This window comes from Pinus tabuliformis, chromosome Q (assembly GCF_031772625.1).
Source record: "Pinus tabuliformis cultivar Carrire ecotype Pingquan chromosome Q, CPIR1, whole genome shotgun sequence".
Taxonomy (NCBI): Eukaryota; Viridiplantae; Streptophyta; class Pinopsida; order Pinales; family Pinaceae; genus Pinus; species Pinus tabuliformis.
Genome location: NC_142296.1, coordinates 294,496,451 through 294,512,251, shown reverse-complemented (window position 1 = coordinate 294,512,251; position 15,801 = coordinate 294,496,451). Strand labels below are relative to the sequence as shown.

At 40.0% G+C, this 15,801-nt stretch overlaps 1 protein-coding gene across 3 annotated transcripts in view; it reads left to right on the top strand.

Moving 5' to 3' along the window:
* Nucleotides 1–15,801, top strand: part of LOC149219381 (putative pre-mRNA-splicing factor ATP-dependent RNA helicase DEAH5) — a 111,224-nt gene that overhangs the window by 30,313 nt on the left and 65,110 nt on the right. Inside the window, exons 2-4 of one of the 3 annotated variants that reach the window (XM_089384359.1) lie at nt 11,896–12,361; nt 13,301–13,429; nt 13,568–14,033. In XM_089384359.1, the coding sequence (XP_089240485.1) occupies nt 11,896–12,289 (394 nt within the window). In that variant the 3' untranslated portion in view covers nt 12,290–12,361; nt 13,301–13,429; nt 13,568–14,033. The remainder of the gene's footprint in view (nt 1–11,895; nt 12,362–13,300; nt 13,430–13,567; nt 14,034–15,801) is intronic. The other 2 variants (XM_089384357.1, XM_089384358.1) reach the window with 2 other exon arrangements.

The following is a 15,801-nucleotide window of genomic DNA, read 5'->3' as shown; positions in this document are numbered from 1 at the left end:
TACCATGCGTGTGGAGCTTGCTTCAACCCATAAAGAGCCTTCTTCAACCTACGTACATAAGACTCTCTCCCATGCACCTCAAAGCCCTAAGGCTGCTCAATGTACACCTCCTCAATCACCTCGTTGAGGAATGCAGTCTTCACATTCATCTGATGTATCCTCCAACCCATCTCTAAAGCAATGGACATGACTGCTCTAATGGATGCATATTTGGTGACAAGTGCGAATATCTCCTCGTAGTCCACTGCCTCCTTCTGGGTGAACCCTCTTGCCATGAACCTCGCTTTGTACTTCTTGACATTACAATCATCCGCATGTTTGATCTTATAAATCTATTGAAAAGTGATCACTGACTTTCCCTTTGGTCTCGATACTATGTCCCATATATCATTCTTCAGGATGGAGCTATATTCCTCCACCATGGCATCCCTCTAGACCTGCACATCTGCAACCTCCTCAAAAGTAGAAGGCTCAGACTCACTGATGCTGCTCGACAATGCCAAATAATTGGAAAATCTTGTTGGTGGTCTACTTTGCCTGAAAGTGCTGCTAGGAGCCTCCACATGCTCCTTAACATCTCTTAAAGTCTCCTTGACCCATCTTGGCCTCCTCCTGGTAGAGCTTGAGTGAACATCTTGTTCCTCTAGATCTACAGGCGTGCTGCTAGTGCCTGCTTAGCCTTAGGAGCCTCTTACTCTTGATCATCTACCCCTGTTGGCTCTCTCTCATGAGATCTCCTAAAGCTCTTGCCCTCCTCAAATTTGACATCTCGACTGACTATCACCTTCCTCCGTTCTAAGAGGTAGGTTCTGTAGGTATTTGAGACCTCATTGTAACCAATAGATATCCCCTTCTTTGATAGGGGCTCCAACTTAGTCCTTTTCTCCATGGGAACACATACATACACTAGACTACTGAAGATGCACAAATAGCTCACATATAGTTTCACTCCTGTAAACATCTCCTTAGGAGTTGCGTCCTCCAATATCTTGTGAGGACTCATGTTTTGTAGATATACAACTATATAGTAGGTCTATGCCCACAAAAACATGGGCAATTCCTGATCATAAATCATTGCCTACATTATGGTCATGTTCTTCCTCTCGACAATCCCATTCCGTCAATGGTTGTAAGGGACCGTGAGCTCCTTGATCCCTGTTGCCTTGCAAAAATCCTAGAATTCATTGGAGGTATACTCACCCCCTCATTATCTGATGTCAACACCTTAATCTTCTTTCCGATTTGGTTCTCCACAAGAGCTTTAAATTTTTGAAACCGATTGAAGTCCTCACCCCTGGTTTTCAGGAAGTAGATCCAAGTCTTCTTGGAAAACTCATCTATGAATGTTGCAAAGTATAAACACCTTGTGATTGACTCGACAGACATAGGACCACAAATGTTTGAGTGCACCAAGTCTAGTACTCCCTTAGACCTAGTCTCACTGTGAGGAAACACGGCCTTGACTTGTTTGTCAAGCACACATCCTTTGCACAATTAGGTTCCTTTAGATCCAAATCTTGTAGCGGAACATAATCCTAAAAGATATGAAAGCAAGGTGCATAATTTTGGTTGGTGTGAGGGATCACATAATTCCTCACATATCAGGGAAAGACACTTAACGTCAGATTTGGGTAGCTCTCATAGGTTTTTATTAGAGCACAAACGAAAACAAGAAAATGGTGTTGCAGGAGAAATTAAACAACATTAGGATGAACAAATCTAAGACCGTAACATCTTATCTCATGAGGATCTAGCAAGTTCGCGATGAGCTTGTAACTTTTGGGGAAACTTTGATTGATTTGGAGCTGGTGAAAGTTGCTTTGAAGTGTTGGACCACCTTTGTGGATGGGATCCTTGCTAGGCAATGACTTCTTGATTGGAGCCGGTTGTGGGATGAGTTCATCCAAAAGCAAATATGGGAGAACTCACTGATTGGAGGACAATGAAAGGGTATTGAGGAGAAAGATGAGCTTGCTCTTCCTACACATGTGAAAAATGGCAAAGGGAAGGCCAAACAGAACTCGAGTGGCTTCACAAAATATAAAGGAGAAGGACATTAGCAAGGTCAAGTGCTTTGCATGTCACAAGCTTAGACATTTTGCCAGTCAGTGTCCAAACAAGAAGAGGGGCAAGGGAAAGACAACTATGACAACCACTGCACAGATGGATGAGATGGCTGAAAAGTTCAATAAAAACTTTGCCTTGGTGTCATGCCTTTTTGGCACTGCCAGTAGAGGTTTCTGGTTTGTGGACAATGGAGCATCTCGTCACATGACGAGATTTTGAGACGTCTTCACCAACATGACCAGGGAACCTAGGGATGTACACGTAGAGCTTGGTAATAGGGCCAAATATGCAGTATAAGGCATTTGCAGTATTGAGTTTCAGATGGACTCAGGTGGTATCATGGAGGTGAACGAAATATTGTTTGTACCGGGTCTGTAGAAGAATCTCTTTTCAGTTTCGACGTTAGAAGATATAGGACTAGTAGTCAGCTTTACTAGAGGGGAATTGGCTGTTGGGATGAAAGGAACTGATCCCAGCAAGAAGCGAGTAATTGGGAGAAGGGAGAAGGATCTCTATGTTTTGAGAGGACAAATAGTGAAGGCTCTCATACATGAGAGTGATAGCCAAAGTGAGATATCACATAGGAGGATGGGACACCTACACTACAGAGCTCTCCTTATGTTGCAGAGAATGGTTATAGGTTTTCCAGAGGTTATGGTGGAGCAGGGTGGAGTGTGTAAAGGGTGTGTGCTTGGCAAGTGTGCCAATGCTATGTATCCTTGCAGCGAGACTAGGTTTAAGGGAGTGCTAGACTTGGTGCACTCAGAGATTTGTGGTCTTATGTTCGTGATGTTGATTACAAAGCCTTTGGACTTTGCGACATTCATAGATGACTCTTCTAGAAAAACTTGGATTTACTTCCTAAAGACCAAGGATGAGTTCTTCGATCGGTTTTAGGAGTTCAAAGCTCTTGTGGAGAACCAGACTGGGAAGGAGATTAAGGTGCCAAGATCAGATAATGGGGACGAGTATACTTCCAACAAGTTTTAGGATTTTTGTAGGGCAACAGGGATTAAGAAGGAGCTCACGGTACCTTACAACCCTTAGCATAATGGGGTTGCCGAGATGAAGAACTGGACCATAATGGAGGCATCAAGGACAATGATCTATGATCAGGGATTGCCTATGTATGTGCAGAATAATAGTCCTCACAAGATATTGGAGGACGTGGCTCCTAAGGCGATGTTTATAAGAGTGAAACCAGATACACATTCCCGCAGAGAAGAGGACTAAGCTAGAGCCCTTATCAGAAAGGGGCATATTTGTGGGCTATAGTGAGGTCTCAAAGGCCTACCGAGTCTACATTCTAGGACAGAGGAAAGTTATTTTAAGTCAGGATGTGAGATTCGAGGAGGGCAGGACCCTTAGGAGGTCCTAAGAGAAAGAGCCAACAAGGGTAGAGGATCAAGAGTGAGAAGCTCCTAAAGTTGAACAGGGACCAACAACTCTAGAAACAGGGGCATAGTCTGTAGATCTTGAGGATGAGCTAAATATTCCTTCAAGCCTAAGTAATCGGATTCGTCCCCCCCCACATGTGTCATAAATCGAGTGAATCAAACATGGTTCTCAAGGGACACGTGTCTGATTCAAGGAAACTGTATCTTAAAATCGGGATTCATGTTCCACGAGAATCTGATTCGCTCACACAACGAATCCCGATTTTTGGACACGTGTCCGGTAAAAAGGGGCATGTGCGCTTGATAAAAGGCCGATTTGGGCCTGTTTTCTTCACTTGCATTTGTGGTTTTGGAGCTGTGGGATTATGGAAGTGACCAACAAAGGAGATTGGAGAGTTTTGGAGGTGATTGAAGCAACAAGTATGTGGATTTCTCTTCCATTTTTTTTCTATTTTTGCTATAACAATGTGCTTGTCGTTTTGTTTACATTTTTTTTTTATGTATTTTACAACAGTCATGGCTCAAAATAGGGCAACAGGGAAGGGGAAAAAGGGGAGGAATATCCCAATTGGTGATGCCCCCCCTCTTTCAATTTCATCAGGGTCTGCTAGTGTTCTATCTGTTGGAAGTGGGGTTGCGACAACAACTTCAAATGTTGAGAGAAACATCAATTTAGCAAGACAACAAGCTCAAGAAAGTAATATCTTTTGTGGAAGTATGTTACAAGGGATCAAGGGCCAGACAACAAGTTAAAGGGACGAAGCAATGTTCTTTGGAAATGCAACTTTTGCAACACCCAATTCAAGAACACCTATTTCCGTGTGAAAGGACATTTGTTGGGCTTACCATCTTGTGGAATTGGAGCATGTTTAGGAGTGACTGCATCTAAGAGGAAAGAATTAGAAAGAGAGGCCAATGTTGGTGTGGCAGTGGTGGATGCATCATCTAAGAAAACAAGGATGAGGATCCCCTTCCATTCTTGAGGAAATGCAGTGTTAGTTATCCATTTGGGAGTTTCGGTGGGGGTGCAGGTCAAGCAACAAAAAGGAGGGCACTTGGTCCAATGGATAAGATATTTCAACAAGAGAGGCAAGAAGAGATTGATCTCACCATTGCCTTCTTTTTCTATCTCAACTTAATATCATTTAATGTTACATGGTCACCTTTATTTATTGAGATGTGCTGAGCTCTAACTCAGGGGCTCCATCGGGGGTGTGCCTCTTGTGTCAGAGGAGCTTAAAACTACATTGTTGAGCAAGGCAAAGGAGGTGGATAAAATGCTCGAGCCTATTAAATCAACATGTGGCCAACATCTGGGGTTAGTATTGTTTTTGATGGATGGACAAATGCAACACACCATCTACTCATCAACTTCATGGTGTCTTCCTTCAGTGGACCAATTTTCTTGAAATCAGTGGATGCTCTTGGAAAATACAAGAATGCACAATATATGGATGAGATGTTCATTAAAGCTATTTAAGATGTAGGTGTTGATTCTTGTGTGCAAATCATTACAGCAATGCACCTGTTTACAAGGAAACTGGCATGATTGTGGAAGCTAAATGTCCAAAAGTATTTTGGACATCTTGCATTGTCCATTCCTTGATTTTAGCACTCAAATCTATTGCTTCTGATGTACCTTGGATTGGAACTCTTATTGAGGATGCACGACATATCCACAACTTTGTACAAAATCATACCAATGCCCTCACAATCTACAAAGAGTACACACATCTATCATTGTTGAAGATTGCAGATACATGGTTTGCCTCTGCATTCATCATGCTAAAGAGGTTGAGGGAGGTTAAGACCGCTCTTGGGTCCATGGTTATTTTAGAGTTTTGGTCTTTTTGGAGAAAGAAAAACCAAGCAACCTCAAAAAGAGTGAAGGACACAGTATTAGATGATGCTTGGTGGGAGAGGGTAGATCTTACTATTAAGATCATGGACCCTATCATTGCTTTGTTGTGATTTGCAGATACAAACCAACCCATCCTAGGAGAGGTTTATGAGGGATGGGATTCCATGATTGAGTCCATGAGGACCATTATTTTTCAGAGTGAGTGCCCTGAGTATGAGACACCATTGGAGCCACCATACAAGATATTCTTGTCAGCAGTTGGACAAGAATTGCACACCTTTGCATTGCTTGGCTCACTCATTGAATCCAAAATACTACAACCATGAGTGGTTGAATGGTGGGCTTTCATGCAGATTCCCTTCTCACATGGATGGTGAGATTTCACAGGGGAGGAAGAATGCATTGAGACAAATATTCTAGGATAGATCATCCCTTGATGAGGTGGAGGATGCCTTTCCAGAGTTTTCCACTGGCACTGGGCGATCTGCAGGGTATGATGTTAATAGAGACAGGGGGGCTAAGAAGCCCTATTCTTGGTGGGCATGGGGGAACATGCCCTCCTCTACAACAGTTAGCCACGAGGCTCCTCTCTTAGTTTACTTCATCCTCTTGTTGCGAGAGGAATTGGAGCACATATGGGAATCTGTATAGTTTGAAGAAGAGCAGGCTTGAGCAGTCCAAGGCAGAGACAATGGTATATGTGCACACCAACCTTTGCCGTATTTACAGGGAAGAGGAGGAATGGTTGAAGGGAAAGACAAAGATGTGCAATGTCTTTCCTGATGACACGGGGTTGGACAAAAGTGTTGAGTTGACATTGGCCAACTTGACTCTTAATGACCCAGTGCTAGAGCCTGTTACTTTTGATGATGGCGATACTCAAGGGGTCATCCTCCACACCAACAGATGCAAAGATTATACATTGGTACAGAGGAGGATGGTGCAGAAGAGAGCAGTGGTGGTATTGATGCTGATTTTGATGTTGATGACTTTGAGCTATAGGCAACACTACAACAACCAACAACTTATGAGATTTTTTGGTTCCTGGTTCTAGTATCTACCTTGTTTTGTATTTGCTATTTTCCATTAGCATTCCTAGTCAGGAGTCCTCAGGACTCGGTACCTATGTAATACATTTTTGATTTTGATGACTTAACGAGAAAGCTATAGTTTATGGTTAATTTCTAGTTGTAAACTTGTATCATTGATGAATCATGATTGTATGCATAATGTTACAAACTTACAATGTACATGTATGAATCTATGATTGAATTTGTTACTTGTATCATCATGAGAATTTGTGTAATATCATAATATGATGTATCTATTAATTTTTTTAATATATATATATATATATTATACAATATATAACTTGTCTTACGTGTCCTATTCCGAGGGGGTCTCTGTGTCCCTTGTCAAACTCTCATATCCCTGTGTGTTGCATGTCCCATGTCCTCGTGTTAGGTGACTTAGCTTCGAACTCTACCTGGAGGAGGCTGAGATGGGCTGAATAGACCTTGAGTGATGTTGTGGTGCATGTGGAGGCTCCCAACAACACCTTTAGGCAGAGTAGACCATCAACAAGATTTTCCGGTTATTTGGCATTGTCAAGTAGCATCAACGAGTTGGAGCCTTCCACTTTTGAGGAGGCTGTAGATGAGTAGGTATGGAGGGATGCCATGGTGGAGTATAGCTCCATCATGAAGAATGATGTATGGGACATAGTGCCGAGACCAGAGGGAAAGTCTGTGGTCACTTCTTGATGGATCTATAAGATCAAACATGTAGCTGATGGTAGTGTCAAGAAGTATATTGTGAGGTTCATGGCAAGAGGGTTCTCCTAGCAGAAGGGAGTGGATTACAAGGAGACATTCACACTTGTCGCCAGATATGTATCCGTTAGAGCAGTTATGCCCATTGCTTCAAAGATGGGTTGGAGGATTGTTTAGATGGATGTGAAGATTGCTTTCCTCAACGAGGTGATTGAGGAGGAGGTGTGTATTGAGCAGCCTCAGGGTTTTGAGGTGCATGGGAGAAAGTCGTGTATGCAGGTTGAAGAAAGCCCTTTATGGGCTAAAGCAAGCTCCACGTGCATGGTATGCCAAGATTGATGGATATCTTCTTGGTTTGGGCTTCACCAAGAGTGAGGCAGACTCCAACTTGTACTATGTACTTGTTGAGGGTGAGTCGCTCATCTTGGTACTTTATGTGGATGATCTCTTCTTGACAGGATCAGAGAATCTCATAGGGATGTGCAAGGAGGATCTTGCTTCAGAGTTTGAGATGAAGGACATCGGCTTGATGCACTACTTTTTGGGATTGGAGGTGTGGCAACAACCAGGAGAGATTTTCCTTGGATAGGGTAAGCATGTAGTTGAGATCTTGATGGAGGATTGCAGGCCTATGTCTACACTCATGATCACTAACTTGAAGATGCTAAGTGCTTTTGGCCCTGAGTTGATGGATCCCACACTATATAGACAACAGATAGGTTCTTTGATGTATATGATCAACACTAGGCCAGATATATGTTTTGTTGTGAACACATTTAGCCAGTTCGTGGTGGAGTTGAGACAGGTTCATTAGGTGTTTGCAAAGCATTTGCAAAGGTACCTGCGAGGTACAATAGACTTTGGACTGAGATATGTCAGAGTTGTAGGCATGGAGCTGCAGGGGTACACAGATTCTGATTGGGTAGGGAGTGTTGTGGACAAAAAATCCACGTCTAGATGTTGCTTTAACTTGGGATCAACCATGATCTTGTGGTACAATAGGAAGCAGTAGTCAGTGACTCTTAGTTCAGTGGACGCAGATTACATGGCGAGTTGTGAGGTAGTGTGGCTTCGTAAGATGCTTGCAATACTTTTTGATCTTGAGATGGGGCCAACAGTGATTCACTATGATAATCAGAGTTGCATTAAGCTCTTTGAGAATCTTGTGTTTCATGATCGGTCCAAGCACATCGAGATCAAATATCACTTTATCAGAGACAAGGTCCAGAGAGGTGCTGTGAGATTACAATACATTAGAGGAGCAGGTGGCAGAGATTCTCACTAAGCCTCTAGTGAAAGGGAGGTTTGTGAAGTACCAGGATAAGCTGGGGGTGATGGAGAATCCCTTCTTTACTAGGAGGGAGTGTTGAAGCTTGTGGTAGCTTCAGAAGGTCTTCTGCATAGGCTTGTTGTCTTAGCATGTGAAAGATGATTTATTGCCTCTTTAGGTGCTTGCTTTGTGGAGTAAGTGATTTATGTTCCCAAGTCTAACTTAGGAAAAGTACAATAATTAAAGTCAATTAATTATTGTTGACTATTAAGTCATTTTCTATGGAAAAATAATTTAATGATTGAAGTGCATTAGAAATAATCTCAACCATTGATCTCCAAGATCTTTTAGAAGGGAGCTTAGGGTTAGGGATTTGGGCTTAGTGAAGATTATAAAAGAAGCCAAGCGAAGAGGTGAAGAGACAAGAGAGAGAGACAACTACAACATTTTTGGGAAAGTGATTTTCTCAAGAAGGCGAGAGCGAATTCTCTGGAGCGTGAGGCTTCGTTCAACTGAGGAGAAGGAAGAAGAATATAGGGATAATTTCAGGGTGTTTCTAAGAGGCCGATTTGCTAGGAATTGGAGAGCCAAATTGCTGAAGTGAGGAGGTGTAGTTGCTAGGGAGGCTGATTTACCAGGGCTGAGATTTTAGTGCACAGAGGACGAGTGAGATCTAGGTGCAGAGGCTGATTTTCTGGTGAGAGGTGGGCCGATTTTCTTCGGGTCGAATTTCTTCAGAGATTGATTTCTAGTTGGCCGGTTTTCCTTTGGTCGAATTATTCCAATGGGGCCGAGTTGCAGGTTCCAGTCATTATATTTTTCTTTATAAATTCTTTGTGGGTTGAAACCCTAATTTTCCAGATTAATTAATGATGGAGAATTGTCGTGGGTGAATTATTTCTATTGCAATATGTGATTGATCTCTCCAATTTATTTCTGTTGCATATATTTCTAGATGTTAAAATACCAGTGATTTTATTTTTCGGTAATTCAAGATTTATTTGTTAATTAAATAAATTGTTGGGAATAAATAATTGCCGTGAGAAAATAAATCTGGGTTGGTATTAGGAGATTTAACAATTATTAGGCAAACCACGAAACTATACTTTAGCTTCTTCTTCTAAGGACAAAGTGAATAGCTTCATAACAACATCCTCATGTCCCTATTACACGCGCCTCTCCTACGAAATCATAACATTTAGCAAGATGCTTTTTGCAGTAATTACCTTGTTGCTAGTGAATTTCGGAAGCCATTTTTGGTATTTATCAAGCATGGCATGTGGGGCTTCTCAGATGCTTGTGACATCCAAGGCCTTGTAAACAATTTTAACCCACGGGGGGTTGCCATGACTCTTTGGTGAACAGGTAGCCCTGAAGCCTCAAATAATAATCTAATGTCCTGGACTACTTCAAGGGTCCTGTCCAAGGAGGCTTGCGATTCTCTTCTTAATTACTCCCTATATACCCTTTCTAGGTCACTAAATCTCGAAACTAGTTCCTGAGTGGAACTTAGAGTATTCTATCTATGGCAGCTCCCTCTTGAGGAGTCACCAGATGAGTGTTTCAAAATCAGAATCAGATGCCATCAAACTTGTGGAAGCTCACTCTTCTGTATTTTTGGGAAACCAACATTTGTTCCCCGACAACAACGCAAAAATGTTACCACTAGATTTGCAATGCTGTAAATGCAGGGTTGATACTCTAGACAATTCAAAAGGCAAATTATAAGATGAACCACTGTACCCTCTGTTTATTTTCCTGCTCTTTGAGGTGAATTGAATCGCGCTATGGGGGCCTCCCTACATGATAACTTGAGACAAGAACTAACATGAAATATTATCTTTATACCTGTATGGATAAATACAAACATAGTGCCCTGTTTCACTTATAGGGATCATTCGCTTCAGCAATATGTTCACTAGATTCTCTTCTAAGTTCAACAGTTAGAACACTTGGCAATACTCTAATGAGAGGCTGATTTCAACTCTGAATGTTCAAACTGTGTCAGGTGGCAACGTTGATCTAGATATCAAATAAACTTGAGTTTATTCAACTAGTTTAACTTCTGAAGGATAAATGTTAACCAACATTTAAGCTTAGCGTTGGTTGAAAGCACTAAAGTGTTATGCTGTCAGCTACAAGATACTAACACTCCTTTACTTTTTAAGATTGGAGTTCCTCAAATGACATGAAATTTATATACCCACAACAATATCTGAGGCAAATGAAATTTTTTACCTTTAAGTAGCAAGCTCACTGAAGGCGAAAGAGACAAGTGTTACTCTGGGCAGCTAACAACAAAGTATTGTTTCAGGATGTAATTTTTCTGAGGATTATGTTCTTAGCAAACATTTATGGAATGATTTCACCAACATCTGGCTTCACAGGTGCACATTCATTAATAGCCATTAACCTGCAGCCAAACTCTAGCTTTGGTATATTATCTCAGTGATTTGAGGGGAGTTTCTTAAAAGATAAATATCGGCAGTCAAGGCACAAAGCTTCAACTAGCCTAGATCGGTCCTTGAGTAAGATAATATGGATCTTTCTTTAAAAATGCTCAAGATTATGATGAATATTTCATATGAAGGGATGCTCTAGTCCAATTGCAAACCAAACCATATTATGCTTGCCTCAGCTAATTAAATGAGGTGGAAACAGAGCGCTGATGCAAAACTCAGATTTATCACTTAAGTGAATACAGGTCCACAAGAGACATACACACAGACCTCTACATGAGTAAATATTATGCGAGGGAGATTTTCTTTAGTCCTTTAACAAACAGTTCAGATGCCAAACAATGAAACAAGCATGTAGCTGCCAGCAAATACACAACCTTAGGATATCAGGCTCGTGCATTTTATTTTGGAACATTGGTGTCCATTTTCAGTTATAAAATAAGAGGATATTTATCTTGAAAATTTATCTCTAACATGTAAAAAACAAAGCCACATTCAAAATGCCAAACAGTTTGGGTGAAGCCTCATAGATCTGTGTTACGTACTGTAATGAGGTGAATTCCTTGCTCAACGATGAGGGAAAGAGACACATAGTTCTTCAATCCCAGACAAGTTTAAGTTTTCTTTGTTATGGTGCTCATGTTGACCTGTTAAGGTGATCTCACCCAACATCCATTGTTCTTTGTTATGGCCCCCACTTTGAGTGGCAGGAGCTTTCATTAAAAATAACAATATAATCTTCTTCTTGGAGATAGAGATGTTCAGAAAGAGCCTTATCTCAAGGACAATATATAGCTGGTAAGTTTTTATCTCAATGAGAGTTATCTCCAATGGGGATGATGAAAGTGATAGTTATGCATGTATGTATATTACACACAGGTGCGTGCACAAAGAGCACAATCATCTTGGTTTTTAATATTTATAAATCTTTGATTAGAAAGTGGTTAAATGATTGTATATAGCTTTTAAGGTTTCTAGGAATCTTATCTACAATAGGGACAGATGAGTATGATATATTTTGTATTTTTTTTATTATACTACGTTCTTATTATGCATTTGTTATTTTCAGGTATAAGCTGGATGTTATCAGTGCTGGCAAGAACTTTACTAAGATTAGGAAGGCCATTGCGGCAGGATTCTTCTTTCATGCAGCTCGGAAGGATCCTCAGGAAGGATATCGAACTCTTGTTGAGAATCAACCAGTCTATATCCATCCTAGTAGTGCCCTGTTCCAAAGACAGCCTGACTGGGTGATCTATTATGAACTTGTAATGACCACCAAAGAGTACATGCGGGAAGTAACTGTTGTTGATCCAAAATGGTTGGTAGAATTGGCACCAAGGTTCTTCAAGGTAGCTGATCCTACAAAACTAAGCAAGCGCAAGCGGCAGGAGCGCATTGAGCCTCTTTATGACCGTTATCATGAACCCAACTCATGGCGTCTTAGCAAGCGTCGTGCCTGAAGGAGTATTATTTATAAAATATGTATTCTTTTGGAGGCACAATTTGTCTTTCACATACATGCTTCTTGAATGGTATGTTTACTCCCAACATTGTAAACAATTTGATCTTCAAATTAACATAAGCAGCAATTCAAAAGAAAACTTGTAAATGTCAAAAGCAAACAATTTGAAAGAATGCACAAATTTAACATATGAATATTATAACCATTATGTGATTTAATGTATACAGATTGATTTAATGAATAATCACTCAACTGTCTATATTTAAGATTGCTTTGTGACATGTAGAAACAGCATAAAACGGCTATTTTGTGATCATGAAGCACAGGGCTAGAAACACATTATTCATTGAGAAAACTCGCCATGACTTGGGAACTGGTTATGAACTGGGGACACACTGATCAATGTACACATTGACATGACATATATTACAAGTCTATATCCATATATAATGTTATATTGTATTGATTGAACGAGCACCCATCCCCTCTAGAACAAAAGGTGCAATTAATTCTGAGGAAGTGTATACTTTTCCCTGCCTTATGCTATTATCAATGACAACAGGGACTTTTTTTTCTTACAAAGCAGGAAAAAGGCTACATTACTCAGGGCTGTAAACAGTGACTTACGTGATTATATTATATCCAAACAGTAAATCTATAATCAGTATGATGTTATATCCAAATATTAGAACGGGGAGATTGACAGTACTCATAAGTCTTGTATAGTTTATTCAAGCAATTTTTAATACATTCTATGGATACAGTGCTGGCATGACTGATATGCATTGCTAATACCAAGTAGTTTGTGTTTCGCAAGGGACGTATCCCTGGCCCTTACAGGGGCATCTGGTTGTTCCCTACATCAGCGTCTCACTTAATGAAGTAGAAGAAGTCACACTTTTCTTTTACCCTAACAATTGTAGCCTTGTAGGTCCATTATCACTCTCAAACTAATCCACCTCTCCAAAAAACGCTAAGTCTAACTCATTATCCCATCGTGCATGTGAAGGTTGGGGAGTAGCAGCATCTTGGAGAACAAAATTTGCAGCAATGTTTTGGAACTAATTTTAGTTCTTGGAGGAGCATTTTGGAGCTCCTAGCAGCAAGATGGTTGCTTGGAATTGTGGAGAGACAAGTTGTAAGTGCCTAAAAGTTAAATTTCTAGATTTCTTGGATACTTTTCAATTTTCTCATACAAAATCAGATTGTCAGATTGTGTTTATTTTTTCAAAATTTTGCACTCAACCAAATTCAAATTTCCAAAATCTCTTTGAAGAAAACTCAAACTTCAAAGGCAGAATGAATCACACTTCTTCTGATGATAAGAGCGAAAGGGGAAAGGCCAAATTGGAGAAATAGGAACCTTGAAGTGGATCTTCATGTTCATGTTAAGCTGTCTATTAAGGGTAAAGAGTAATTGTAACCTAGCAAAATTACTTTTGTGATCTACAGTTAGAATAACAGGAAATAAAGCTAGAATCAATAGTGGGTCACAAAATGTCTATGCTATTCTCACAATGATTATAATTTTGAGAATTTTGCTAGAATGATTTTACAGTTTGTTCATCATTATCCATGGGATAGGTTATGTCCAAATATCACTTGGCATTCTGAGTTTGGCTGAATGCAAAATTGAAAATCTGACTTGGATGAGAAAATTGAAAACTTCCAAAGGAAATCTAAAACGTGAACTTTTTAAGCATTTCCAACATATCTCTCCCACAATGCTGTAGTCTAAAGAGGTGACTTTTGCCCCCTTTTCACTGGAATTTGGTGACATGATTCTTGGTGATGTCATAATGTTCTGTCATTTAAAGTGTATTTTGAATGCATAAATGGATTCAACACCTTCAAAAACCCCTGGGACACTCTGATTGTGCAGACGCATGTAGAAAATCCTTGAAAATTCTGCTCTGTTTGAATGAACAAACCTGAAACTAACTGTAGAAAAATTATGATTTGCACCCTTAACCCAGTTTACAAGTTTGCATGTGTTTGTTTAAGCCCACATGTTTTGTCATGCTAATATAAATTTCAGAATGCTTTTATTGTAAACATTAAAAGAGTACTTCTACTATTTTTCACTTTCCTATCAGCTGGTAATTAATACAAAATTTAGGCAAACATTCACACATATGAGACACTTGTCTTTGGTCAAGCTGACCCCAGAAAACCCCACAGCCTCATGGGGAAAACTGGTCTTCAAAGGAGGATTTTATTGTTTGAAAAATTATAAAATAAGTACATAAAATTTCACTGTACTTATCTCCCTTTTCTGCTGTAGCATTAATTGCAATTTCTGGAAATTTGTGCCCACTGTACAATTCAGATTTTCAGAAAATTTATTGCCCAGAATTTTTGCATTTTTCTACAGCTTAGCTCCTTAGAATTCGTACCCAAATTAGGCCTCAAAATCTGTGCAAACCCTGCCTCGATTTTTGTGCCTGAAGACAGCTGCAGACCTTGAAATTTGTGCTGCACATAGCAGCAGTCCTGAAATTTGTGTCTCAATTTTTGGGCCTGACTGATAGCAGCTAAATATCCCTCGAAATTCGTGCCTGCCACCTCAAAATTTGTGCCTGCTGCCTCGAAATTCATGCCGCCTCCTTGAAATTTGAGCTGCTGTTCCTTGATTTCTGTGCTGCCTTTCTCTCCTTGAAAATCGTGGCCTTAGTTCAGTCTTCTTCCTAGAAATTTGAGCCCTTCTTTTGGTGCTGCAATTTCTCTTCCTTCATGAAGATATCTCCTTTCCTCTCTTCTTCTCATGCTCTTTTAAGTGTGAAGTGAAGAATGAGATTCCTTTTCTCTCTTTTGTTTCTTTGGAAAAGATTGAATCCCTAAACCTAGGGTTCAATGGCTGAGATTTAATCTTCAAATCTCAAGATGTGTGGTGGAGATCAATTCTCCCGAATGACCCCCCTCATACATTGGCCCCGTCACTTAAAAGTCTTTTTTCAAGTTGTATACCTTTTGTATTTTTTCTCATAAAGTGATTTTTCATCTCACTTTAATATTAGAAATGCACACTTAGTACTTTACACATAAAGTCACGTTATAAAGTACAAGTGACTTTAATATTAAAAAAGTACATGGTACAACACTTCTAAGTGCTTCTTCCACCCATGACATTAATTAACTCATAAATGTCATTAAGACAAAATCCATTAATGCGTTCACTAGGCTAAAATGGATAAAAGCCTAGTAACACCTCTCCTTGGTACTATTTTCAACACTAACTTGTAACCCAAGACACATAATTTTCTCTACTTATTTTGCAGCGGAATATGAACAAAAAATAAACACAGTCACACAATATTCAAGAGACAAAATTTTCTAGGGAACCCAATTGGGAAAACCCTCTGCTTGATTGAGAATTTTTATTGATAGAAGAATGAGCAACAAGATCTCTTACAATACAATATTATTTCACTAGAAACTAATCTGGTTTTCTCTGCTTGTACTAAGTTGAAACACTCTTGCAAGCCCTGATATTGTTTTCCTTATCCTTTG